The sequence below is a fragment of the Quercus suber genome, unplaced genomic scaffold (genome assembly GCF_002906115.3).
Source record: "Quercus suber isolate HL8 unplaced genomic scaffold, Cork oak 2.0 scaffold_43, whole genome shotgun sequence".
Taxonomy (NCBI): Eukaryota; Viridiplantae; Streptophyta; class Magnoliopsida; order Fagales; family Fagaceae; genus Quercus; species Quercus suber.
Window position 1 is genome coordinate 1,712,128 of NW_027069508.1, and position 27,183 is coordinate 1,739,310.

The window sequence follows — 27,183 nt, forward strand, 5'->3', positions numbered from 1 at the left end:
TGTTACGATTCATTTAAGTGTTTAAACTTAAATCCATTCATGCCTGTAGTCCTCGGACCAGATGATTTGGGTTAGTTAACACTATGTTACGATTCCTTTAAGTGTTCAAACTTAAATCCATTCATACCTGCAGTCCTCAGACCAGATGATATGGGATTAGTTAGCACTGTTACGATTGCATTGAATTTTTGAGCTTAAGTCTTTTAAGTAAACATTCTATCACAGCTCTCATACATTCTGCCCTTTTTCTAAATCTTAGTCATGCGAGTTGTTAACATGATATCAGGATCACAATAAGGTTAAGGCACAGAGCTTTAATAGTAATAGTGAGTCGCATTACACAACCAAGCAAATGAATACAAAGGAGAAACTGCTTCATTAATCAGGAAAATAGCTTACAAATCTCTTACAAAAAGAAAGAAAAACACAAAGAAAAGGGAGGCCCTATGTGTCTGCTCTTGAGTTGAAGGAACCACAGGGTCAGCAGCCTGGCCTATCTGAACAGCAGCTCCTGAGGCTTGGCTCTGGGACTCAGCAGGAGTCTCCTCTTCGTCCAACCCTTGACCTTTGTCTTTGGCTGGTTCAACTGGCAGACCAGCCTCTCGGGGTGCATCAAGGGCGAATGGGGAAGCTACACTGACTAAGCTCTGCTCTGTGGCCTCCAAAAGCTGGGGAGCAGGAGGAGAGTCAGTCTCAGGGAGCTCTCGGATGTCTGGATGGTAGTATATGCCCCCAGGTAGCCTCAGGGGAGAGTCCGAAGGGACCCCAGCAACGTCTAGTGCCTTTTGCCAAGTTACGTCGTAGTACTCGTGAGCAACCAGAGCGAATTGCTCCATAAGCTGCTTTCCAGTCTCGTCCACTCCTAGCTGGTATGCCGCTTTCCTCTCAGCTTCGACTGACTCTTTGGCCAGTTGAACCACTTGCTCAGCTGCTCGGGCGCCCTCCAGGGCTTTCTGGAGTTCAGCCCTAAGACCCTTCACCAGTTCCCTTTCAGTCGCCAGGTTGGTCTCTGACGCGCACAATTGTTTGCGCTGCTCCTCGGCCTAGGTCTTGGCGGTTTGAAGGCCGGCCTTACAGTTGTCTCTTTCCCGGGTCACGGCCTTAAGCTGCTCGGATATGTGAGCATAATCATCCTTCAGCAGATCAAGAGCCTTCTTCGCCTCGGATTGGGACTGGGCTGCTACTTGGGCTTCGAGGGAGGACTTTTTGTTCCATTCCTCAGCCACGTAGATTTGCTGAGTAATCTGTATGACCACATTTTCAGCACAAGATGAAGAAAGGAAGCAATGCAAGTTAAAAATGGAACCCAAATTAAGAGAGCAAGTTTATTTACCATGGCCATGTCCTTCTTAAGGGATAAGAAGAGCTCCTGCTGGCTGAAACGCCTAAAGGACTCCATATCATGAGGGAGGAGGAGTGGCTGCTGCAGGGCTTCAGCAACGTACCCCGCCCTTCCCCCATCATAGTTCTTGAGGGACGTATCCCAAAGAATGGGAGCGCCATCCAGCTCAAGCCTGGGGGACCATATGCGAGGTCCTGTCCCTCGGCGGACCTCGGCCGCGACGTTTTCGTCGCGGTTCTCAGTGGAAGAGGCCCTCTTGCCTCGGTCCCTCGCCGTCCTCTGCTGCTTGCTCACCTTGGGTGGCACCCCCACCTCCCTCTCTTCGGGCTCATGGGGCCTCTTCTTCTGAAGGTTTGGCACGGTTTTCAAGCCGACTCCAGGAGCCGCGGGAGGCGCTGGAGGCAGGATCTCTGCTGGTTGGGAGGTCGCAGCACCTTTCTGCTCGGCCTTTTTGCCTCTATTCTTCATCAAGAGTTTCAAATCCGCTATGTCTTCGTTTGAAGAGTCGTCGGGGAGGGCAGTTACCAGAAACGGGTGGACACTGGAATGCCTGTCACCTCTTTCCTCGGCATCCAAGGCCTCTATTACTTGATTCGCCCCTGAAGCCTCCCCTCCGAAGTGGAACTTGTCTATTTGTTCTTCTAGCGAGGAGGTGGAAGAGCCAACCTTTTTGCCCTCAACCTCTGGTCCGAGGGGAGCTTGCTGTAGTGGCTGGACGAGAGGGGGTATAGCCCGGGGGTTCGGATGTGGTACTGGTGGAAGGTCGTGCGGTGCCAAAAAGCCCCTGAATGAAACGTCAATACGGTTAAGACGTTCGTTTCCCTGGACTATCGCGTTGCCGACCGGTTGGAGGTCTTTTCACCTCGTTTCGTACCCTAGGATGAGGGGAGCCGATCGGAGTTGTCCATCCTCGCTTACGAAAATCTCGGACCGCAGCAAATAGTTGAGCGCGGCAAAGTTAGTGAGGCTCAGCCGAGGAGATATATTTCTTCTATCTGTTACAAGTCACAGCAGAGCTTTGTTAGAAACTGGAAAGCAGCAAAAAAAAAAAAAAAAACTATTAAAAAGCGAAGGTCCTGAGCCTATGGTTAGTGTGCCTAAGTCTAACGGGTCCCACCTGGCTCTCCTGCTCTAGTCAGACAATGAGGACCGTCATACCACGCGCCTGAGATGATCACGTAGTCATCCTTCATCCCTTTATTGGATTTGGGGAGGCAGGAAATGAGCCTAACAATGTCGGACCGGGACTTCAAATAATATCCCGCCCCTTACTGGCTGTGGAACTCATACATGTGCACCACGTCGTGCCAAGTGAGCCCCAATCCTAGGAGGCGGTTGAGGTCCTCAATGGCCCCTAAGATCCTAAACATGTTAGTCGTGCACTGCCAAGGGGTAATCCTATGGTTTATAAGATAACTAGTGGTGATAGGGCCCATAGGAATCGTCATTCCCCCTTCTAGGAAGGCGATGAGAGGGATCACAACCTCCCCCGTTTCCCGATCAGTTAGTATTTTCTCCGGAGGGCAATACTTCACCCCCACGTTTGGAGGTATGCGGTATGTGGCCCTGAACTTCTCCAGCTGGGCGGGGTTGTCTACCAGATACTCTAGTTTACCCATCACTTAACGGAAAAACAGAGGCACAACGTAGCAGTGAGGAAATGGTCGCCCAAACTGAAAGATAGATGGCCGAAGAGAAAACTGAAGGATTGAGATGGTGAAAACTTACAGGAACGGGGCTAGAGACTGATCTCTGAACTCGCAGAAGGATTCCTGAGGGCTTTGGGAAGAAGCAAAATCGGCGATTGGAAAGAGCTCTAAGCGTTTGTGTGCTTGTTCTTGTGAGATGATTTGAAAGTTGTAAAGTGAGGAGAAATGTCCACCTCTGGGGTTTTATACAAGGTCAAACGAAAGGGCAGAAGTTATTTTTGCCAAAATCCCGAGGAAGAACCCCGTCCATTGGATCAATAGCCCACCGTTGGATGCAATGGACAGGGCGACCCCTGGCGTAATTAATGCAGCGCTTCGGGAACCAGGAAAACATCGACATTAATGATGGAATGTGCGCATCTATGCCTACACGCGTGCCAGGCTGAACTTTTGTCCATTTCCAAGCTTTTACCCTGTAACAAGTCAAAATCCCATTTTTTCCCTTCGGATGCGAGGGAAAAATTAAGATTTTGAGGGGCTGTTGTGGGGGGAAAAAGCCCAAAGCTACCTAACAGGCCTGGAACCGCCTGTTAAGAACTATTGTATTCTCGAGGATTAATAGGTGGTTGGGACAGCCCATCTAAAGTAGGAAGCCCAGAAGCAGAAGGGGAGTGTCGTCCGAAGAGGTCACCATTGGTCCGAGGATGTCTTGCTCCTCGGCTATGATGAGCCTTGATCAAACGAACATGTGGAAGGTCCGACTAATCTTCCCAACGGTCCCAATGGCAATGATAGATCCTAGGTGGATCCGAAAATGATCAGAACTAAAAAATATCTGAAGGAAAAGCTGGTACCACCGCATTTAATGCGCTGCAACAGCTTTTCTGGCCGCATTTATGTGGAGAAGACCCCTGAACAGTGCAACCTCAGCTACCGCCACTCACAAAGAACTAAAGTAGACACACGACGTGACATGCACTTAAGTGGATGCGTGGATGAAGAACAAGTGGACGATGGAGATGATAGGAAGGGATGTTATATAAAGAAGAAGGGTCCCTGATAATGGGGGATCGGAGAAAAGAAAGAGAAAGAGAGAGAAAAGCTTTACTGTAGCTCTGAATATTGTAATCACGGTTCATTCAATAAAACACCTCTTCGGACATTCATTCATAGAGTTATCAAGCCTCAGTTCATGTTATCATCACTGCACGTAACCTAGCCCACTGTTCTGTGCTTCATAACCACCCCAGCTCTTTCGTCCACTCTCTACAAATTTATTGTTCCGGGTTCGTTGGGCCTTTAACCCATATCCTCTGGGCTTGGGCAACAAAAACTGACCCTACAAAGTGTATAACAAAACCTTTTAACCAAACAACTCACAGCCCAACTCTAAATTCCTTCACATGAAGTTGTCATCAACGTCAAGCAATCCAGTCCCTCTTCCCCTTGGAACGAGTTGTGGGATTTGAAGGATTTTCTGAGTGAGAAATCCATGTGATTGAAATTTAGTTAATGGAATATTTTTGGGAATAAAATCAATAGATAAATAAATACTAATATTTTGTGGGTGTGATTAGTGTGCACCAGGTCTTGATCTCAATTTAATAACCACTGTGACAACTCATCAACAATATCTCCTCTGCCATGAAATTTGGGGTTTCAAAGGAACCAAACATATCAAATATTTTAGATATTCAAGTTTAATTTTTTGTGGGTTTTGGTAAAAAAAAATTTGGGTGCAGATTCATGGTTTTCTTGGGTTTAATTGTTGTTAATCCGGTTTTGGGTTTCTATGTTTTTCTTTTCTTACGTAAACTAATTCCTTTTTTTCACCTGTAACATTAGTTCACTTTTCATTAGCATTTTCAAGGCAAGAAAATTACTTGAAAGTTGTGCACTTCATTTGATGATTTCAGTTCTATCAATTTATTGTCAAACTTAAATATCTAATAAGGAGAGAGAGAGAGAGAGAGAGAGAGAGAGAGAGAGAGAGAGAAGAGAGAGAGAGAGAGAGATTTCTAATTGCTCATACATAACAATCAAGGGTTCACATGAAATTTTTAGTTGGCAAGTTTCAGCCTTGTGCCTAATCTCGGTTTCATTAGTACTCTAGATAATCATGGAGTTCAGTTAGCTAAACTTGTAAAGTCTCTAATGATTAATAAAATATCTAGGGTTCAATCATCGCCTACACCAAAAACTGAATTAGTGTCTTGGTCTAATAATAAACAGCATCAACAAGAATGGACACCACAAGTTGAAAGTTGAAACCCTCTCAAAAAAAAAAAAAAAAAAAAAATAAGAAAAAGAAGAAGAAGAAGAAGATAATCACTCCAAATTTTATAGAAAGCAACACCACTTCCTTTAATGGGCTACAAAGACACCAAAGATATATCAAAGTGAAAATTACAACTTACCCACCTGTAGTTTAGTCGAAATTTAAGTTGCTTATTTGTGGTTTAAAATTTGATACTTTACCCAACTGAGGTTAGCTCAGTCAGAATTCTGTAACTCACATTTGTTAAAAACATGGCTAAATATGTAATTTTGCTATACTTTTATGTCTCTTTTCTCCAAAAACACAAAAATTATAAAAATACAAGATAAAATAAGATCAAAATCAAAAGGTGATTGGTAACAAATTTTATTCAATGTCTTAGCATTTGCATTACAAGTAACTACATACAAATAGGCTTGGGCCTTGATATCTCTAACAATTCAGTTTGTGAGTTGATAAAAAAGACATGCACACAACAAGAGGATACATGAAAAGATTCAGAAACAAGAATAATTGTTCAAAAGAGAATTAACCCTGCATCTACATAGGTTGAATGCCGCCAAAGACTACAACGGGGATACTTGACAACTGATTTCGAACCATACCACCTAGTGGCGGCTTCAGGAATTTTTCTTAGAGTGTTTCTTAAGAAGCATAAATTATACAATCTAAAAAAAAGATAAATTCATATATTGATAACAACAATATAAAATTTACAATTGTCTTCTACTAGTTTTCATATTTTAAAATCGTTGCATGATAATCTCATTATTAATGCTACAAGCTACATCTCTTTCAATGTACATAACCAAACAATCATTCATCCACTGAATGTAGAATAAATTATGGAGCAAAATTTAATTTACCACAAAATTAACTACAAATAAGTTTCATTATAATGAGAATTTAACAATTTATTTATAATTAATAAGTTCCTTTTTATAGGGATATGGAGGGAAATACAAATGTTAGGACAACAAAATCTAATGTGTGGGTATATAAATGACAACACACATGGTTTGGGGTATAGATCACATACCAATGGCTAAAATGGTTGTCTTACTGGTTTTGTTCACATTGTTTCTTTCTTTTAGCAGTATTGAGGCTGGTTGCAAGAGAATATATCGGGAAGATCACATAGAGTTGAAAAGGCAACTTAAGCTTTTAAATAAGTTGGCCAAGAAAACCATTCGGGTGAGATAAATATTTCTATTTATGTGTATGTGTATGTGTTTATATATTTATGTTGAAGAAATAATGTTTCAGCTATATATTATAGTGACAAAATGATTTTGTGATTTGTAGACAAAGTATGGCGAAACATATGACTGCATAAATCTCAATGAACGACCGTTCTTCAATTATCGTTCACTCAAGAACTATAATTATGATCTTCCAGTAAACTTCTATTACTATGTCACATTTTTCTTTTCTTTTTTTTTTTCTCATTTTTTTTAATGAAGAAAAGTAACACTTACTTCAATATTGAATTAATTAATGTACAGGTGAGACCTACCTCCAACCCTAAAGGAATCAGAGACCTAATTTTTGGCTAAATGGTACAGGTTGTCCAGTTGGTATGGTTCCCATTAGGAGAAATACCATGGCTGATCTCAAAAGGGCAAAGTTAGCTACAGAGATACATAACTCAAAATATAACCACTAACTGTTGATAAACCTGGTACTCATGTGAGTTATCATTGCTACGCTCTAATTTATTTTTATTTATTCCATACATTTGCATATATTTTGTGTTGTAGTTGTAGTTGACTTCAATGAATTTGAAAAATCTCATGGTATTCTTTGGCTTTAAATCATTGATTTGATCTTCAATGACATGCAAATATATTTATAGTTTCCTACAAATTTAGCATATAAATCACAAATATATATATATATATATGAGTTTGCTGTTAATTATGGTGTGACTGATGATTAGTAATTTGGCTTGGAGTGCATAAGCACACACATACTCAATGTGCAACTAGAGTTGGAGGAGTAATACTAAGAATAATTACACATTTTCTTTTATAAATAATTTTCAAATGATTGATTTAAAATGTTATATATTATTCTCAGTATGCTATAGTGGGGACAAAAAATAAGAACAATATGTACCATGGAAGTTCTGCAAGCATCAGCATATATAACCCAAAAGTCAAAGGAACTCAATACAGTTCTGCTCGCATAAAGGTCCAAAATTATCCGGATAGCATAGAAGTTGGATAGAGAAAACAAGTTTACAATATGTATTTATGTATGCATATGAGCTTGTTAAATCTAATACTCATTTCTTTTTGTTTGTCTTTGGTAAATCCAACCTTGTACAACGATACTCGTACCAGATTATACATATTTACAAAAGTAATTAATTTTTTTTTTTTCTATTCATACGTTGTTCTATTATTATGTAATAAACTGTGCTATTTCCCTGCCTTTTAATATTTGATGTTTCCATCTACAGACAGCTGAATCCTCATGCTTCAATACATTATGTAATTCACTAATTCCTGTGAGGACGGATATCCCTCTCGGCATTCCTTTAGAGTCAATTTCAACGCCAGAAAAGCAATTTGACTTGCAATTAATGCTTTTTTGGGTAAATAAATAGATACATGTGTTTATATAGATGGGTGTGTGCATGTGCATGTGTTTCTTTCGTACTAATCTCTTTGTGCATCAAGTATGACACAAAAAAAGCACATAATTTGTTCTTACTTCCTGTGTTTGTGTTTTTTCTCTTGAATGATAGGATTCTAGCAATGGAAACTGGTTTCTAAAATTTGGTCAAGATGAAATTGTAATCGGATTTTGGCCAAAAAATGTATTCACTGCTTTAGGGGATGGTGCTAATTACGTTGAATGGGGAGGAGAGGTTTTTAGTCCTCCTGGTGTGCCTAGCCCTCCCATGGGCTCTGGGTATAGTGAAAGGTTAAAAGAAAACACCAAATATGATGCATATTGCTAGCAAATTAAAACAATTAATGAGACTGATTATGTTGTGAATGCTGTTGATACCGAAAGTTTTTCAGATATCGTACAATATCAAGTTATTGATGAAGGAAGAGTAGGTGCAGAACAGCACCTAGTACTGTTTGGGGGTGTGGGTGGTTATATTGGGGAATTAAGATTTCTAAGTTTTCTTCTGGTTCAGTGCATGTATTCTTATCAATAAAATGACTTTCAAGTCAACTTTCAACTAACAATACTTCTGGCATAAATATTGTTGGCTATTTTCCATCCAACAGTGAACCATAAGTGACCAAATGCAAATGATGATGAGACCATTATTAATGCAGAATACCAGAAACTGAGAAAGATGCAAAGAAATGAAGTACAAACGAAGATTCTCATTGTTAACTTTGCCTAGTGTAGCAAAAATATTAGGACATCCTTAGTTGATGGCAGAAGGGAAGCCTGGGTAACATGCTGACTTCTCATTTGACACAAAATACCAGAAACAGATTGTTGATGCCATAGAATCTGTTCAGTTGTTTGCTTCTCTGTTTAAAGTTGGAAATGGCTGTCGTGGACAATCTTTGGAATGCTTGAAGCATGATACTGGCCTAAATTAATTGAGTTAATACTTATAAGTAAATAAAAATATGGAAACAAAGACTTGAAGTAATTTCTATCGCACCTGAATTACATTGACCTGATATCAAACACTTTTCTGCACCCTTTTTGAGTTCATAATTTCCATAAACTTCCTGACTAAATTCCCTTTCTAGGTAACCATCTATAACAATGATAAGTTTGAGAAGGGATGGTTGCTCGAGTATCTTCTTTGATGACCAACAATTAGGCTCAAGTGAGATCTGCTTGATCTAATAATTTAAGGTATATAACATTTAACCAAAAGCTAGACATCTTATAACATGATAGATTGATAGTTATAACCATATCCTTGATAATCAGAATTTTATATATAACACTAAAATTTTTGCCATGTACTCATTTTAACTGGATTTCATTCACAAGTTTAAGATGGATTTGTTTTACATTGACAGCGAAATCCATTGAAAAAAGAAAAAGGTTATACCTTGCAAGTTCAGACTTGGAGCCACCTACTTTGTTTTTCTGAGTCATCAGAACATTATGTTTGTCCTCATGTTCTTTGTTCTTTGTCCCTAACATGTGTGGATCATCTTGAAGTTTCTGCACAGATTAGGTTATTGTGAACTTAGTTTTGTTTGACACAGTGCCACTGGATACACCATGAATTTCCTTATTTTGATAGCTAAAATAGACAACGCAACTCACACCCGCACAGATTGAGTCCCTGACCTCACCTTCCTTATAGGGTGATGAGATGCCATTTGTTCCAGGATCACTAGCTTCACATTGAGTATGAACTAAGAAACAGATAAAAAAAAATTCCTTTGTATCATCGCATTAACTCAATAAGAACCATAGAACATTCATTAACAATGGAATCATCCAGCATGTTAAAGCAGCTCTAAAATATAATCTTAACAACCTTAAATAGTATATGGTTTTGGCATGTGCAAATCCTCTATTTTGCATTTCATCCTTAGATGGGAAGCCTGGGTAACATGCTGACTTCTCATTTGACACAAAATACCAGAAACAGATTGTTGATGCCATAGAATCTGTTCAGTTGTTTGCTTCTCTGTTTAAAGTTGGAAATGGCTGTCGTGGTCAATCTTTGGAATGCTTGAAGCATGATACTGGCCTAAATTAATTGAGTTAATACTTATAAGTAAATAAAAATATGGAAACAAAGACTCGAAGTAATTTCTATCGCACCTGAATTACATTGACCTGATATCAAACACTTTTCTGCACCCTTTTTGAGTTCATAATTTCCATAAACTTCCTGACTAAATTCCCTTTCTAGGTAACCATCTATAACAATGATAAGTTTGAGAAGGGATGGTTGCTCGAGTATCTTCTTTGATGACCAACAATTAGGCTCAAGTGAGATCTGCTTGATCTAATAATTTAAGGTATATAACATTTAACCAAAAGCTAGACATCTTATAACATGATAGATTGATAGTTATAACTATATCCTTGATAATCAGAATTTTATATATAACACTAAAATTTTTGCCATGTACTCATTTTAACTGGATTTCATTCACAAGTTTAAGATGGATTTGTTTTACATTGACAGTGAAATCCATTGAAAAAAGAAAAAGGTTATACCTTGCAAGTTCAGACTTGGAGCCACCTACTTTGTTTTTCTGAGTCATCAGAACATTATGTTTGTCCTCATGTTCTTTGTTCTTTGTCCCTAACATGTGTGGATCATCTTGAAGTTTCTGCACAGATTAGGTTATTGTGAACTTAGTTTTGTTTGACACAGTGCCACTGGATACACCATGAATTTCCTTATTTTGGTAGCTAAAATAGACAACGCAACTCACACCCGCACAGATTGAGTCCCTGACCTCACCTTCCTTATAGGGTGATGAGATGCCATTTGTTCCAGGATCACTAGCTTCACATTGAGTATGAACTAAGAAACAGATAAAAAAAAATTCCTTTGTATCATCGCATTAACTCAATAAGAACCATAGAACATTCATTAACAATGGAATCATCCAGCATGTTAAAGCAGCTCTAAAATATAATCTTAACAACCTTAAATAGTATATGGTTTTGGCATGTGCAAATCCTCTATTTTGCATTTCATCCTTAGAAAACATTGGTCTAATTCTGATAAACTTGCATCAGTGCTGATAAAATCTTTGACAGATAATGCCTTTGTTTTGAATTGAAAGCTGCAAAGAGAGGGATCATCATTCATCAAGTATCTTAAATCATATAACAAAATCCATGAATGCCAAAGAGAGAGAGAGAGACGGAGAGGGGTTCTAGTGTTGTACTCGTATTCAAGACAGCAGTGTAAAAGGATCAAATCATGTCAGCAAAATGATGCTTACATACATTATAAGTATTAAGAGGCTTTGGGTTTTGCACACAGATACTAGATAACAATCATACAACCGATCAACAAAGATTATTGTCTGGTTCATGCCAAATCCTCTATTACTTGGTAAAATGCAGGCCCCAAAATCATCTAAAACAAGAATGTCCAACATAGTCCATTCTTAAGGGTGTCAACTTGTTGCATGGTATTAGGGTCATAGAAAAATACTCTAGAAATAAACTTTACTAGATACATAGAGAGTACAGAGCTCAAGAAAAACATACCAATTAACTAGTAAAAATTTCCAAAATTATGGAGAAAAAAAAAAAACACTGATCAAACCTGCGTTAACTGGCACTAACCACATAGCTCAAAAGGTAAATAAACCACTCAAGCTTCTAGCTTCCTTCAAAATTCAGAGATTGAACAGACAATTTACACAGTAACAATATGAACAACAAAAGGCTAAAACTTTATTCTTTCCAACTAAAATCACCATCTAAAATTCCATGCCTCACCAAAACAATCTCCTTTACAAGATTTCTGTAAGTAAATGGTCTTACTGCAGCTCGCAAAAACAACTCCGGAGGAATTTTACTCTTCTTAATCCTTTTTCTCCATGGACCATACCCAACACGCTTCCATTCCTCTGGACTCACTTTTGGCCATTTGCCCCTCAGTGCAGTTTCATCTCCATCTTCTGAAATGTTTTTAACTTTTCCCTTTTTCTGTGACTCCATTTCCCTCAACTGCTCCTTATAGAACTTATTTGACACTTCAACACTCCGTTTTGCTAACTTCTCCATTGCATCCGCGCTGCTCACTGCCTTCCGAAACTCCTCCTCCCAAAACTTCTTATCCTCCTCTAGACTTAAATCCTCTTCTTCAATACCAGATTCATCATCTCCACCTTCTTCTGAATCCATAACTATATCATCGTCATCATCATTCTCAACAATGCATTCATCCTCCTCCTCCTCGTCATTACCATCATCCTCAATCCACTCTACAACCTCAGTCTCACCTGCATTACTGCTGAGCCCATCCTCATCATCATCCGGGGCATCACACCCCAACTCCATCTCCTCCAACTTTGCTTTCCACTCCTTAGTATACGGATGCAACAAGTTCTGCGTTGGATGATTACTCAACAGAAACTCCAAACACTCAGACTTCCTCTCATCACTCAACTTCTCATACTTGTTCACCACATCATCCACAAACGCTTTGGGATTGGCCCTCAGGATCTTACACAATCCACCAAAATAAGTACAAGCCTCAACACTCCCATCCTCATTCCTCACCTCAAACAAGTACTGCCTCTCCGTTTTCGGATCCAATAACGGCATCAACCCCTTAAAAAAATCCTCCTGAGGCTCAAACCGAGACTGATACACCGGCCTCTTAACATACAGAATATCAGGCCTCATCCATGCCGCACATTGCGTTATAAGAGACCTCGCCTTATTCCCAAACCTACCCATCAAACTCCACTTATCCAACCTTCCTTTTGGGGCTTCCACCACAACCTCACACACCAAAGTCCATTGTTCCCAAGGCAATTCATTAACTCTCCATTTGGGGTGTCTCACAAACACCCAGAAATGCTTAAATAGCCCTTTAATACTATCAGTATTGTTATCAATTTTGACATTATTTTCCATTTCCTTCAACCTCTTACCGAAATCCGTAGCCATTTCAAACTGCTCAATCTTCTCCCACTCTTCCTGGTCCCTGACTTCACTGATCAAAGTGACACGCTCGTCCGAAAAGCGGCCGCGAATGGGGTCGCCAACGACAACACCACGCCAGGAGTAAGGGCCGTACTGGCCATACTTGTACCAGTCATATGGGTGTCGGAGATTGGGGTCGTCTTTGTCCATGAATCGAACCATACGGTCGTAGCCCAAGCCAATCTCTTGAAGCTCGTCTTCGGTGAAATGGTCGGCGTGGTTAAGGCTCTTGTTGTTCTTGTCGCTGTTGCGGCGGAGGAATCGGGTCTCTGCCATCTTCCTGCTTTTATCGCGGGCGCCTTCCTTTATGGCTCGCCGGAACGCGGCGTCTCCCTCTATGCGGCCTCCTGAACCGCTGCCTCCTTGCTTCTTCGGCTGCTTCTTCTTGCCTCCTCGACCTCGTCCTCGTCCTCCTCCTGCTCCTGCTCGAGCAGAGCAGTGAACAGAGAAATAGGTTTTGAGAGAATTGGGGCATTGGATTTGGGGGAAGCGAAGAAAATAGGGGATAAGAGGGAAGTGGGTTTTTGAGAGAGAGAGTGCGAGCGTGAGGTTTTGAGGAGGGTTTTGCATTTTTGCTTTTGTTTTTGAGGTTTGTACATAGGTATCTATTTATTTGCTAGTTAAGACTAACAAAAAATATTTTAGGAAATTGCAATGACATATATTCATAAAAGATTAAGTCAAGTGCTCAAGAATTAAGATGTAGTAATATTTAAAGTGGCAGTCTTAGTTTACATTTATGACTTTGTATTACTACGAATATTTTATGAAGGGGTTGCATGTACAATAAAGTCTTGTGATATAATTTATTAATAAAGCCTAGAGTGTAATTATATTTATATAGTGGTATTAAATATAATTAATGGTAACTTTGGACTTGTCAAGAGTTGACAGAAAAGCCCAAGGCCCATTGGAGCTAGAGTCTTATTTGTTCCCTTTTGGTCCCACTGCAAGCCACACACTAAAGCCCAATTGGTAATGTCCAAATGGCCAGCCCAATTAGATAATCAGTTAGATACAAAGGGAGAACAATACAAAATTTTATGAGTGTGTAACACTATTGTGAAATGATGTGTATGTGAGTGAAAGCCACTCCACTATTCTCCATTGGAAACTGATTGAGAAACCACACTTCTTGAGCGTAAAGTGGAATTAGAGTGAAAATTAAAAGTGTTCCAAAGTATTTCTGATAATTTGTTTTGAATTTCATCATACCAAGGTACGCTCTCTTATTCTTGAATTCTGAAATTTACATAGTATATGTTAACAACTGCAAATGAAGTAGATCTGTTAATTTTCCGCTGCGTATGTTTTGTATGCGATACAAACATGTATTTCCCAACAGCTTCTCCCGTACAACTCCTTGTCATATAAGTGTATAACGTGTATGATCACTAAATTTGAATTTGATCTTAAGTTCAAAATTTATTATAATTTAATGGATCCTTTCCTTATAACTTTTGTTCCAAATGATCCAAAGGAAAAATAAGATTAAAAAAAAAAAAAGTTTCATGGGGATTTTTGGGCATACGGATTAGAATATAGTGATATAGAAGTCAAGGAATAGAAGAAAGTTTCTAAGAATCTATACATTTTTTTATAGGAATTCCAAAGGCAAGACAGCGAACATATTCATTTTTTTTTAATAAAATTTATATTTAACATTTTGTGTATCATTAAAAAGTATATAAAATTTAGAAATTATTCTTTTAGTTTTAAACAAACTTTTTCAAACCCTATTTTTTATACCCATCAATCTAAAACTCTGAAAAACATATCTAAAAAATTAATAAAACTTAACAATGATTAATTGGACCAATTAGGAAAATAAAATTTTTTTTTTTTTTTTGGGATAGGAAAAATAATTTGTTGTTGATAATCTATTGAGGTTATTTTCTTTGTGGAAATTACAAATTCATCTACCCCAAAAGTGTTCAGATTAGTGCTCTTAAATCCTATTGTATGATGCTATGTATGACATTAGGTATGACTTAATGTTGTGATTAATAAAGTTGTTTTATTATTATCTAAAATGATGGTAACATGAATATTGGACATTATCATATAGTCTAGGAGATACATATAATGTGATTTATGTGATTTAGTCACAAAAGATATAGATCACAAGTTATTTGTAAACTCAGAATTGTAGTTCGTAGTCGATGATGAAATTGGACATTTCATCTGTGAAGACTATAACATGTCAACTAAGATGATTTGTCTTGATCATGGAAGTGGAGACTTCTAGTTGATATGCTGATATGTTTTAAGAGTTAAAATATATTGAACTGGATCACTGTGAGATTTATTATTCTCCTAATGACTGTCAAACGAATAATAAATCTCACTACTTCTATTTACATGAACTCTTAATCTTGAGAGAATAATGAACCTGATCATGAAGTGTACGTTACTTTGATATATCAAGAGTGAGAGTAAAAGTCACAATCAAAACCTCAGTATGTTGGGCAGCCACATTTAGTGTTGATGGAACATATATTTCAAGATAGAATTTATAATCTTTTAACGGAGATACAAAATATTCTCTTGAGATAAATTTAATGGGTTTGGTTATTTAGAATGTTAGGAGTAACCACTTTAGTAAGGAGATATTAAAGTATATATTTATGAAATTGGATTTCATAAATATATGATGAATAATATAAAGGATTAAACCAGGTACTCAAGAATTAAAATGTAGTAATTTTCAAAGTGACAGTCTACATTCATGACTTTATATTACTACGAATATTTTATGAAGGAGTTGCATGTACAATAAAGTCTTGGGATATAATGGCCTAGAGTGCAATTATATTTATATAGTGGTATTAAATATAATTAATAGTAACTTTGGACTTGTCAAGAGTTGACAGAAAAGCTCAAGACCCATTGGAGCTAGAGTCTTATCTTATTCCCACTTCAAGCCACACACTAAACCCCAATTGGAAATGTCCAAAAGGCCAGCCCAATTAGATAATCAGTTAGATATAAAGGGAGAAACATACAGAATTTCATGTAGAGACATCATTGTGAAATGGTGTGTATATGAGTGTAAGCCACTCTCTGATTCTCCTTTGGAAAACTAATTGAGAGACCACACTTCTTGGGCTTAAAGTGGAATTAGAGTGAAGATTAAGAGTGTTCCTAAGTACTTCTGATCTTTTGTTTTGAATTTCACCACACCAACGTACCCTCTCTTGTTCTTGAATTTTGAAACTTACATAGTACATGTTATCAATTGCAAATGAAGTAGATCCATTAATTTTTCGTTGCGTATGTTTTGTATGTGATACAAATATTTATTTTTCCAACAAAAAGATTATCAGATAAAAAATTAGAATTAAGCTTCTATTTATGCATAGTTGCAAAATAGTAATAATAATGAAAATATAATTGTAAAAGCTAAAATATGTCATGATAGGCCAATAATGTATTGATCCCTTAGGTAAATTAACCAATTAAATAGCCAAGTGAATTAATTAAGTCAATTTAACACGCAATACGCGTGGTGGCACAAAAAAAATCACCAAATAACTTAATGTAGCGGAAATTAAATTTGATGCGGGTGATTTGTTTACGAATGGGAAAAACCATCGAGACAAAACCCCATCGGGTGAATTTAAGGTCACCACTCCTGAGAATCCACTATTATCAAAACAAGCGGTTACAAGTAAAGGAATTCTAGTACCTTATACCAACCTATAGTTGAACCCTTACCTCAAGACACAATTGGACTTATAATGTAGTGAAAATCTATCATTTCAATGCACGGTTCCAAGTACATGGCTAACCAATCGATACACAAATCCCAGTACGTGACTAACACACCAACTTGAGGAGGATGTTGGCTGCAAAGTTTTTCAGTTTATCCACACGATAAAGATCAAGAAGCTCCTTGGTTACAAAATCCTATGACGCACAAACGCAGCAGCTTCTACAAGAGAAAGATGAACTAGGGTAAATTGTCTCCGATCACAATTTGAGTGAATAATCACCTTACATCAAGTTGCATCACGTTTGATGGCACTTAAAATAATCCTTATATTTGTCTAGAGTTGTGAAAAAAGAAACTCTACACATATAGCTTGGATATGCGTGAAAAACATATTTGAAAATCTGAATTTTGTAATTCTCAATAGATACAACTGTCAAGCTACCTGTTGAGCTTTAAATATTAAATCTTGATAGATATATCTGTCGAGCTTTAATGAATAGCACTTTTTCACCTAATTCTTGGACAGATTTGCATGGCTTCAATACTTGGAGTTGAACTCTTGTTCATTGAAATATTAAACACATCTTAGATTTACCCAATTACAAGTAAAGTGCATTAGCCAATTCTATATGACATATGTTCATAACATGTTCCACATATGTCCTAACAATCTTCCCATTTGTCAATCTGTGACAAAATCACAATAAACAAATGAAATATGAGAGAAGTCATATATCACTCAACTCATAATCAATTGTTGAATACAATAAAATCTAATCCTAACACAAACTCTTGAAAAAATTTGCAAAAAGAGAGTTCATGGCATGAAAAATTTTGACAACCTGTATTTCTGAAACACTTTAAACAAAACTCATCAAGTAATCTAAGTGTGAAACAGAAATAAAAGATTGCATACATAATAAGAAACATGTGTATAAAGAGAGAAAAGAAACAACATATGGAGAGATAGGTGAAAATGATAACAACATCATATATATATATATAAGAAAAGAAGTACAATGTTTGCTATCACTAAGTGGTCACAAGACTGATGTACTCAAAGATAAAGTATCTAAAAGAGAAAGAAAAGAAAAGATACATAAGTCCTCACTACATCCTTAAAAAAAAAAAACACTCCCCCTATCATAAATGTCCTATGCTAACTCTCCCTCTAAATACAAGACTACTCTTATACCCAAAACTACTTTCCTTTTTTGTCATGAAAGACAAATGGAAAGTCACTGAGAAGCAGTCATCTCCTCGTCACCGGAAGAGTTAGCATCCTCATCCTCATTCGCATCATCATCACCGGAGCCATCATCATTGTCCTCGTCCTCAAAAGCCTTAGGAGAAGCTAAAGGAGATGGAGACACAACAAAGCCACCCATGCGAGCCTGTTGTCGTGCGATACGAACTATACGAGTGTTCACCTGACACAACTCATTATTAAGAGTGTCAAGGCGAGCATCCATGCACTTAAGCTATGCCATGCCATGATGGTCGCTAACATCACACACCACTCAAAGATGAAGGAACAAAGGTGGAGGGAGCAGAAGGGGCTGGAGGAGTCGTCGTCTCGGTCCGTGGCCGCTTCGATCGAAGCTAGGCCTCGTTCCATTGAACAGTCACCACGCTGATGGCACACATAATGATGAAATGAGCAGACTCGGGATAAGAGACAGAGGAGTGATGAATGATCTACGTGATAGCAAAAGGAAAGATAAGCTTATCACTGGTCGTCGTATCCTTATAGACATCTATAAGGGAGAGAATAAAACGAGAGGGAAAATCTATAGTACGGTCCTCGATGAGGGACAACAAAAATCGAGCATGAGGCTTAGTAGTGGAATTATAGTGAGACAAGGGATGGAGAACAAATGTCATTACCATATTCAGGAACCTCGGACCTTTTGCAAAGCTCGAGCATGAGGTGTTTTGATAGTCACCCAATGAAGAAGGCGTCTCACAAAAGAGAGATAGGAGTTCGTCTTTGGAGACAATCCTCAGACATGGACATCTGGGGTAATCAGGATGCAATTCCCTCGAAACATGTAGTACCTCGAAGATAAGCTCCGGAGTAACTACTATATGAGTACCATGTACATGAGTAATAAAACGAGGTATAGAATAATCAAAATTGTGCATATTGGAGTAAAACTCCTGTATGATCACAAAGGGACAACTTATGGGTTTCCCACACAGAGATTCCTAACCCTGCCTGTGTATGACAATCAGAAGAGTAGTATTGGAGAAGTCCGATAGGATAACGTGGCGTTCCGAATGAATGCCAACAATCCTTCTCAAGTTGGTGTGTTAGTCACGTATTGGGATTCGTGTATCATTGATTAGTCACATACTAGGAGTCGTGCATTGAACGAAGAGATTGCTGCTACAATACAAGTCCAATTGGGTATTGGGGTAAGAGTTCAACTGTAGGTTGATATTAAGTTCTGGAATTCCTTTTACTTGTAACAGTTTGTTTTGAAAATAGTAGATTTTTGGGAGTGGTGACTTTAAATTCACCCAGTAGGGTTTTGCTTCTATGGTTTTCCCTATTCGTAAACAAATCACCTGTGTCAAATTTATTTTATACTACATTTAACTTAGTTGGTAATTTGTTTGTGCTATCACGCTATTGCATGTTAATTGACTTAATTAATTCACTCGGGAAATTAAATAATTAATTTGCCGAATGAGTCAATACATTTTTGGCATATTAGACCATGTCACCAATATATAATAGTGATGGTTCCCTTTTTTTTTTTTTTTCTGAATCAATATTGACAAAAGTCACTTCTAATTAAAATATATGATATATAAAAATTATATCCATCACATATAAAAGATAAAATATGGTATACAAGTGAAAAAGATAAAGAAAATTATTTAAATAAAAGGAAATAATATTAACACAAAGATAACCAACGCAATATTGAATATAATGCAATAATACCATATTGAGAGAGAGAGAGAGAGAGAGAGAGAGAGAGAGAGAGAGAGAGAGAGAGAGAGAGAGAGAGAGAGAGAGAGAGAGAGAGAGAGAGAGATGATTACAAAAAAGTATTAATATAAGTAGGTTTTTATTTAATAATATAAAGAGATAGCAATTGAGCTACAGGGACCTTAACAGGCCTATTTTTATTATAGATCACATAAGATTATGTTGACAATATCTTAAGATGACGTTATCTTAAAATTATAACAAAAGAAATATTGATTAGCTTTGCTATTTCGGAAGTGTAATTTGATATTGGTGATTCATATTTTGGGAGGCTCTCATATTCATTATTACATTCTGCAATTTTTTGTTGTGCAGCCGTAAGTATAGTTGCCTCTTCCACATAGGATTGTGTACCTGCAGCGTTTCTTGCAAGATGCATTTTCTCGTGTACATCCTCAATATTGGTTTGGCAATTCGAAATTTGAGTCCTATCTAGTGGGTCTATGAGTCGTATAAGATGATTTCCAATTCACCATGGGCATCTTCTATTACATCCAAGTTCAAAATAGTAGAAATGAGACCTAGCCTATGTAGAACAGTTGTAATACGGTCTAGGTCTGAAAGTAAAGCTGACACGCAAAAACCATAGTCCTTGGACATTTTGCAAACGCTTTCTATAAGGGCTCGAGATGAATTAGAAATATCGTAGAAAGGAGAGGTGACTAGTAGAGGGATTATCATGATTGATAGGCAACTAATTGGAGATGCCATTTTTTTAAAGTTCTTTTTCAAGAATGATATTGTTGATTCATGTATCTTTTGGCTTCATATTTATAATATATTAGGTTGGCATGAGATAGAGTTATTTTCCACTAAGATTGGTTGGCAAGGAAAACAACTCTGTTCCATTTCAAGTTAAATAAAAGAAGTTAAACCATAATTTTCCTTTGACCCATTGTTTTTAGATACTACTAAACATAAGAAAGTGTGAAAAACCATTGAAATATTAAAATTTACAGAAAATGAATCATTTCCCGAAAATCATTTTTTTAAGAAAACTATCCCATTTTCCAATATATGGTAACAATCTCAAAATGAGTTGGAAAATTATCTTTAATTTCCAACATATGGTAACAACTCTATCTATATTTGAATTACCTTTTTTTAGCTTGACATGAGAAATGTTTTTTTTCCATTTGTTTTCTAACATGGGGATGAAGTTGCTTCTCTTCATGCTTGCTTGCAACCCAAAATGAATCCAACTTCTTCTCCAAGATGAACTTCAATTGCCTTATCAATCCCTTCCATCAAAACTATATTTGGGTCCTCCAAATCATCCATTTCTCAACATGGATTCTCCTCAACTTTTTTTCTTTTTTCTCAATTCTTGCTCTTTCACAGTCAACGCCTGAGCCCCTGTCTATGATTTATGGGATTCGATCATACGTAGCTTGTACTATGACAATGATTATTGCAATTGAGAGTAAGGCAAGACGATATTAGTTGTAGTCCTCAGATTTCTTAAAAATATTTGCCCATCTTTTCAAACATTTGCATGAATATTGTAGGGACCCATAGTCCTCAGATTTCTTGCAAATGTTTTCCCATATTTTCAAACATTTGCATGAATATTGTAGGGACCATGTCACCTATTTATAATAGTGATGGTCCCTTTTTTTTGAATCAATATTGTCAGAAGTCACTCCTAATTAAAATATATGATATATAAAAATTAAATCCATCACATATATGTGATAAAATATGGTATATCAGTGAAAAAGATAAAGAAAATTATTTAAATAAAAAGAAATAATATTAACACAAAGATGTCATCAAAGAAATATTGAATATAATGCAATAATACCATATTGATTGATTGAAAGAGATATGATTACAAATAAATATTAATACAACCAGATCTTTATTTTTTATACGATAACACCAGGAGGTAGCAATTTAGCTACAAGGACCGTAACAGACATATTCTTATTATAGATCACATATCTTATTATGATTATGTTGACAATATCTTAAGATGATGTTATCATAGAAATTATAACAAAAGAAATATTGATTACCTTTGCTATTTTTGAAGTGTAATTTGATATTGGTGAGCTCTCAAATTGATTATTACATTCTGTAAGTTTCTGTTGTGCAGATGTAAGTATGGTTGCCTCTTCCGCATAGGATTGTGTACCTGCAGCGTTTCTTGCAAGTTCCATTTTATCGTATACTTCATCTATATCGGTTTGGCAATTCAAAATTCGAGTCCTATACACTGGGTTTGTGTTTCCTATAAGAGTATTTCCGATTTCACCATTGACATCTGATATTACCTTCAAGCTCACAGAAGTAGAAACGAGTCCTAGCCTATATAGAACATCTGTAAGACCTTCTGGGTCTGAAAGTAAAGTTGACATGCAAAAATCATAGTCCATGGACTTTTTGCAAACCTTTTCAAGAAGGGCTCGATCTGCAATAGAAACATCATAGAAAAGAGAGGTGACTAGTAGAGGGATTATCAATATTGATAGGCAACTAATTGGAGAGGCCATTTTTTTTTCTTTTTTCTTAAGTTCTTTGTCAAGAATGATATTGTTGATTCATGTATCTTTTGGCTTCCTATTTATAATTTATTAGGTTCGCATGAGACAGAGTTATTTTCCACTAAGATAAGTTGGCATGGAAAACAACTCTATTCCATGCCAAGTTAAGTAAGAGAAGTTAAACGATAATTTTCCTTTGATGCCTTATTTTTTAGATACTAAATACAAGAAAGTTCAGAAAACCATCGAAGTATATATGTGTGTGAAGTTCCCTCCGGGAGACTTGAACTCCGGCTCTTGCCCCCTACACTCCACAAGCATTTATCCTTGTAAAGTGACCACCACACCAAGGGTGCGCGGTGGTGACAAACAATATCTTAAGCACACAATTATTCTTTATATTCTTAATTGCATGTGTTAATGAACTTCTTTTGGCCCTTTGTCAGTCTTCATTTCAATTATTTAAAAAAAAAAAAAAAGTGAGTAAAAATCTCATATGTCAAATCAATTATAATTTTTTTTATATTAAAAGGTATTGCAAATAAAATGATTTCTTACATTGATTCTTAAAAAATTACTATATAAAATTATAATAATAACTGCGACATTAATAAATAGTAATAAATGGCCATAAATGCTTTCATATTATTAATAAATAAAAATTAATCATATTGTTTACATAAATATAAAGTTTTTTTTTAATAGGTAAAAGGCTAAATGAAGAGTATTATATTTTTCATTCAACAGAGAGTGACATCTGGCACAAACTTAGACACCCATAGTAAGGTTCTTTATAGTTTATAGGTATATATATTTATTTTAAATAATTTGATAGTTATAACGTGAAAGGAAAAACATGAAAACCTTGGATGTATTTGTTGAAAATGTCAAGAGGTGCTAATCAGTTGCTCTTGGTAGGTTCTTAATGTGTGTGTTTGTATGTATGTATTTGATATAAATTTTTTAATATAACCATATAAATTTATTTTACATAAATAACTATTGCATCACCTATTAGTAAGTAATACAAATAAATGCTTGTATTTATTAACACATGACAATGAATTATTCATTTGACTTAAATGCAAAGTTTTGCTGAGGTAGAAGGTCTAATGAAGATATTGCGTGGCTGTAAAAAACATGACAAAATTAATAGATATTAATAAATGCCATTATTATCATATTTAATACTTCATATACAAAGACAATCAAAATAATGTTTACTAATAACTATCTATCTGAATTTATATCGTAAAGTATTCTTAGAACAAGAAACAACTCATTTATCAGAATTTGCAGCATCTCATATTGTAAAAATAAATAATAAAAAATATTTAGGATCTACTTGAACAACTCACCATTTTCAGCTTGCTAAATTGTGGTTGTAGAACCAAAGTTTCAAGACTACTAAAATCTAATCTATTTCATTCTTGTCATTCTATGGTTAGAGTAATTCTTAGGTATTCCCATAGCACGAAGAATGGTGGTAGGGTTAAATTTCCTTTAACTGCCAAAAATGATGGGAAAAGTTATGGCAAGTTGTGAAGATTGCACAGTAATCCATAGCAGCAAATAATCTTACTGAACCATCATCTTTTTCCCTTCATAATGAATAAAACAATCCAAGCTAGCCGACCACGTGAACAGCTACTACGAGGACTACTAAACTAATGAAAAGTTATCAGCACCTTAGTAGATTTATAGCATCATATGAAAGTTGGTCATTGTAGTCTTCTCTTTTAGCATGTGATTTTGACCAGATACTGTTTTCAATATCTTCCAAAAAAAGGTGATCCTTAACAAATTACTAAGAATCTAACAAATTCACATAGCATCAATCAAAACCTATTGCAACATAAAACAATAACAACATTTGAAAACTCAAAAAGAATTACTCATAATGTTGACTTTGTTGGGCTTGGAATGAAACTAAAAACTTAAGTTCTTCTGTGTCATGTTAACTGAATTCAATCACAGTGGACGATACACACCGCAAACAATTTCCTCTGTTTGGTCACTGACTAAAAGTTTGTTTATTATAACCTATCACAACATTATTAGTGTAAGGTTGAAATTTATCAACCATCTTGTTGGCTTTATTCCGTGCCAATTTGCTTGTAATTTAAGCACTTAATAACCCTGTATTTAGGTGGGATTATTGTAAGGGTAGTGTGTGAGAAGATGTGAAGAAAAGCTCAAGTATGTGCAAAGAAGCAGAGCTTCGCGGTTAGGACTCACGGCTGCAAGTCGTCAACTTCAGGCACGTGAGATGCACGCAGGGAAGCTGAAGGGTCGCGCCAGTTGTCGCACTACAGGACAAAAGTCCCAAGTTAGCCAGACCGTTACGTCGCGACTTGATTTCACGACTTGGACAAGCCGCGAGACCAAGCCGCCAATTTACTTTGTTTGGCAAAAAACTGTCTCTTCGTATTCTCATCTCACCTTACTATATATAGACCCTTATACCCACTAAATTGAGAGAGCTTCTAGAGAGAATTTTGTGAGAGAAAACCCTAGAAAAAAACAAGATTGCCTCATCCCCAATCTTCGTCTAAGAAACTCTACAAATTCCTCTATCCCTTCCTCTCCATTGTCATACCCTTGAGAGGTATTTTACCAAATCCTTATCTCACCACACCCACGTTTGTGAGAAGGTTCATTTGGTGTTGAGGGAAGCAGTTTGGAAGGAGCCAATATACATTGGTTGATGTTATGGTCAAGTAGCGGAATCCGGGAAGCTAAAGAAGAAATAGGTTCGACGTAATCTCGTTGGAGCATGAAGCTTAGAGGGCTTAGGTACCTGGGTAGATTAGGCTTGGAGGGTCTTCTGCTGTTCATGTATCCCAACTATATTCTTTAGTGGATTTTATCACCGCTTGGAGGGCAGCGGAGAGGTTTTACACCGAGGACTTCAGTTTCCTCTTCGATAATACATCGTGTGTTATCCGTGTGTTTGCATCTTTCTTCCCTTTATCTTTGTCTTATATTTACTGCTGTGGATGTGTTTATATTTGGCTTAGATTGTTTATCAATTTTGTTATAAGCTTATTATCATGTTCCGCACATTAATTGTTTGATATAAAGCTTAAATTAATATTTTTGTAATTTGGGGTCTAAACGTTCAAGGGTGTTTCGTACCCATATTGAACTTTCAATTGGTATCAGAGCAGGTATACTTGTTGTGGTTTTAATATCTGAGTGTGATTCTTGACCCCTTGTTGAGATGGATAGGTCTCAATCTCTCACTGTTCCACCATTTTTTGATGGTAATAATTATGCTTCTAGGAAAGTCCGAATGAGGGCGTTTTTGTGTTCTATGGATGAGGCTGTGTGGGATGCTGTTGAAATAGGTTGGACAAAGCCGAAGGATGCCAAATCCACTTGGGACAAGGCAGCTCTTGTGGCGGCTAATGCAAACAGTAAAGCATTGAACGCCATTTTCTGTGGTATCTCTTCAGAAGAATTTCACAGGATTTCACATATTACCGTTGCTAAGAAAGCATGAGAGATTCTGGAGATGACTTATGAAGGAACCAAGAAGGTGAAAGACACCAAACTTCAGATGTTGACCACTCGCTTTGAGCAGCTAAAGATGGATGAGGATGAGTCCTTTGACTCTTTTTACAGTAAGCTAAACGAGGTGGTCGTCGACAAATTTAATTTGGGGGAAAAGACGGAGGAGTCTAAAGTTGTAAGGAAGATCCTTTGGTCACTACCAGAAAGTTTTCGTGCCAAAGTTACAGCCATTGAAGAGAGCAAAGATCTTGACGACATCAAGGTTCAAGAGCTGGTTGGTTCTCTGCAGACATATGAATTGTCCCTGCCTTCTCAGAAGAAGAGCAAATCACTTGCTCTTAAAACAATTGATGAGAGAGTGGCATCTCATGACCTTTCAGAAGAAGATGCAGTAGATAAAGATGTGGCGTATCTTGTAAAGATCTTCCGAAAATTCTTGAAACTCAAGAATGGTGGGAAATTTGGTGACAAAAGAAAATTTCAGAGTTCCGGGAGGGAGAAGAAAGAATTCCGAAGGAAGGATGATAGAGATTCCCAATCATCTCAAGGAATCACTTGCTTTAAGTGTAATGGACACGGACACTTCAAAAAGGAATGTCCCAACTATTTGAAGTCCAAAGGAAAGGTCTATGCCACTACTCTGAGTGACTCAGATTCATCAAACTCTGACTCAGAAGAGAGCTGTGACGGAGAAGGAAATTACTCCGCATTCATGACCATTGCTCATGTGGAGACCTCAAATGATTTGGATATTCTTGTGAAGGAGCTTGGTGAGCATTCTGATTTGGAGTGTATGGGGATTGTTGAAGAATCGAAAGATGAAGAGGAGGAAGATTCAACTGATCTTCAAAAGAATTACGCCTCACTTCTAGAGAAATCGGGTGAGTATGCAAGAGTGGCAAAGGCGGCTGTGAAGAAGATGAAGAAAGCTGAGGAAGATTACAAAAGTCTTCTGGCACGATACAAGGAGGCAAAGTGTGAAATTGAAACACTTAATGGTGAGTTATCAGAAGCTTACACAAAAGTAAGGTTTCTTAAGCAAGAAGTTGTGCAAGCTCATGCCAAGGTAGATAGGGTCTCCTCCAAGAAGCTAGATGATGTTATTTCATCTCAAAAACGTGCCTCAGACAAGTCCGGGTTGGGATATACCGGAGGAAGTAGCTTATTAGCCAATGTCACCAAAGAAGTAAAGTTTGTGAAGACCAAAGAGACGGCTGTTGATAAGCCTACTCCTGAGATAGTTGAGGATGAGAAGAAGAAGAATGTGGCTAATCAACGGGTGCTTAACAAGTCCCGTAATCAATCAGAAGCCAGATTTGGAGTTAGAGGAAGATCACTCCCAAGACAGCAGCAGGGTCCTAGAACGGAGTATGTTTGTCACTATTGCGGATTGCAAGGACATACCAGACCAAATTGTCAAAAGCTGAGAGCAGACAACAATGCAAGTGCACCTCGCTCACGAGGAAGAAGAAATGATATGAGGTCTTGGGGTGGTGAGCAACCAAAGAGTCAAAACCGTGATCCAGGAATGATGGACGTGATGAAGATGATCGGTGCGTTCACA

The 27,183-nt window shown here is 37.2% G+C and overlaps 2 protein-coding genes and 1 long non-coding RNA gene across 3 annotated transcripts; all 3 read right to left on the minus strand.

The window, feature by feature from the left end:
* Nucleotides 1-8,579: 8,579 nt before the first annotated feature.
* On the minus strand, nt 8,580-9,807 carry LOC136066705 (uncharacterized). Its single transcript, XR_010628199.1, has 3 exons — nt 9,750-9,807; nt 9,562-9,624; nt 8,580-9,427 (listed from the first exon to the last, which is right to left on the minus strand). It is a non-coding gene; the product is annotated as an uncharacterized LOC136066705 (long non-coding RNA).
* Nucleotides 9,808-11,398: 1,591 nt separating this feature from the next.
* LOC112010169 (uncharacterized) lies at nt 11,399-13,492 on the minus strand. Its single transcript, XM_024042513.2, has one exon. The coding sequence runs from the start codon at nt 13,469-13,471 to the stop codon at nt 11,642-11,644; it is 1,830 nt and encodes a 609-aa protein (XP_023898281.2). The 5' UTR covers nt 13,472-13,492; the 3' UTR covers nt 11,399-11,641.
* Nucleotides 13,493-17,854: 4,362 nt separating this feature from the next.
* LOC112010390 (cell wall / vacuolar inhibitor of fructosidase 1) lies at nt 17,855-22,112 on the minus strand. The gene is made up of 2 exons (XM_024042735.2): nt 21,636-22,112; nt 17,855-18,046 (listed from the first exon to the last, which is right to left on the minus strand). The coding sequence occupies exons 1-2, from the start codon at nt 22,110-22,112 to the stop codon at nt 17,855-17,857; spliced, it is 669 nt and encodes a 222-aa protein (XP_023898503.2).
* Nucleotides 22,113-27,183: the final 5,071 nt, after the last annotated feature.

Coding starts and splice junctions, on each gene's coding strand:
- LOC112010390 (XM_024042735.2), bottom strand. CDS start 22,112: ATGGCCTCTCCAATTAGTTGCCTATCAATATTGATAATCCCTCTACTA. Junction 18,047..21,635: donor ACACTTCAAAAATAGCAAAG/GTAATCAATATT, acceptor GAGTTGTGTCAG/GTGAACACTCGTATAGTTCG.
- LOC112010169 (XM_024042513.2), bottom strand. CDS start 13,471: ATGCAAAACCCTCCTCAAAACCTCACGCTCGCACTCTCTCTCTCAAAA.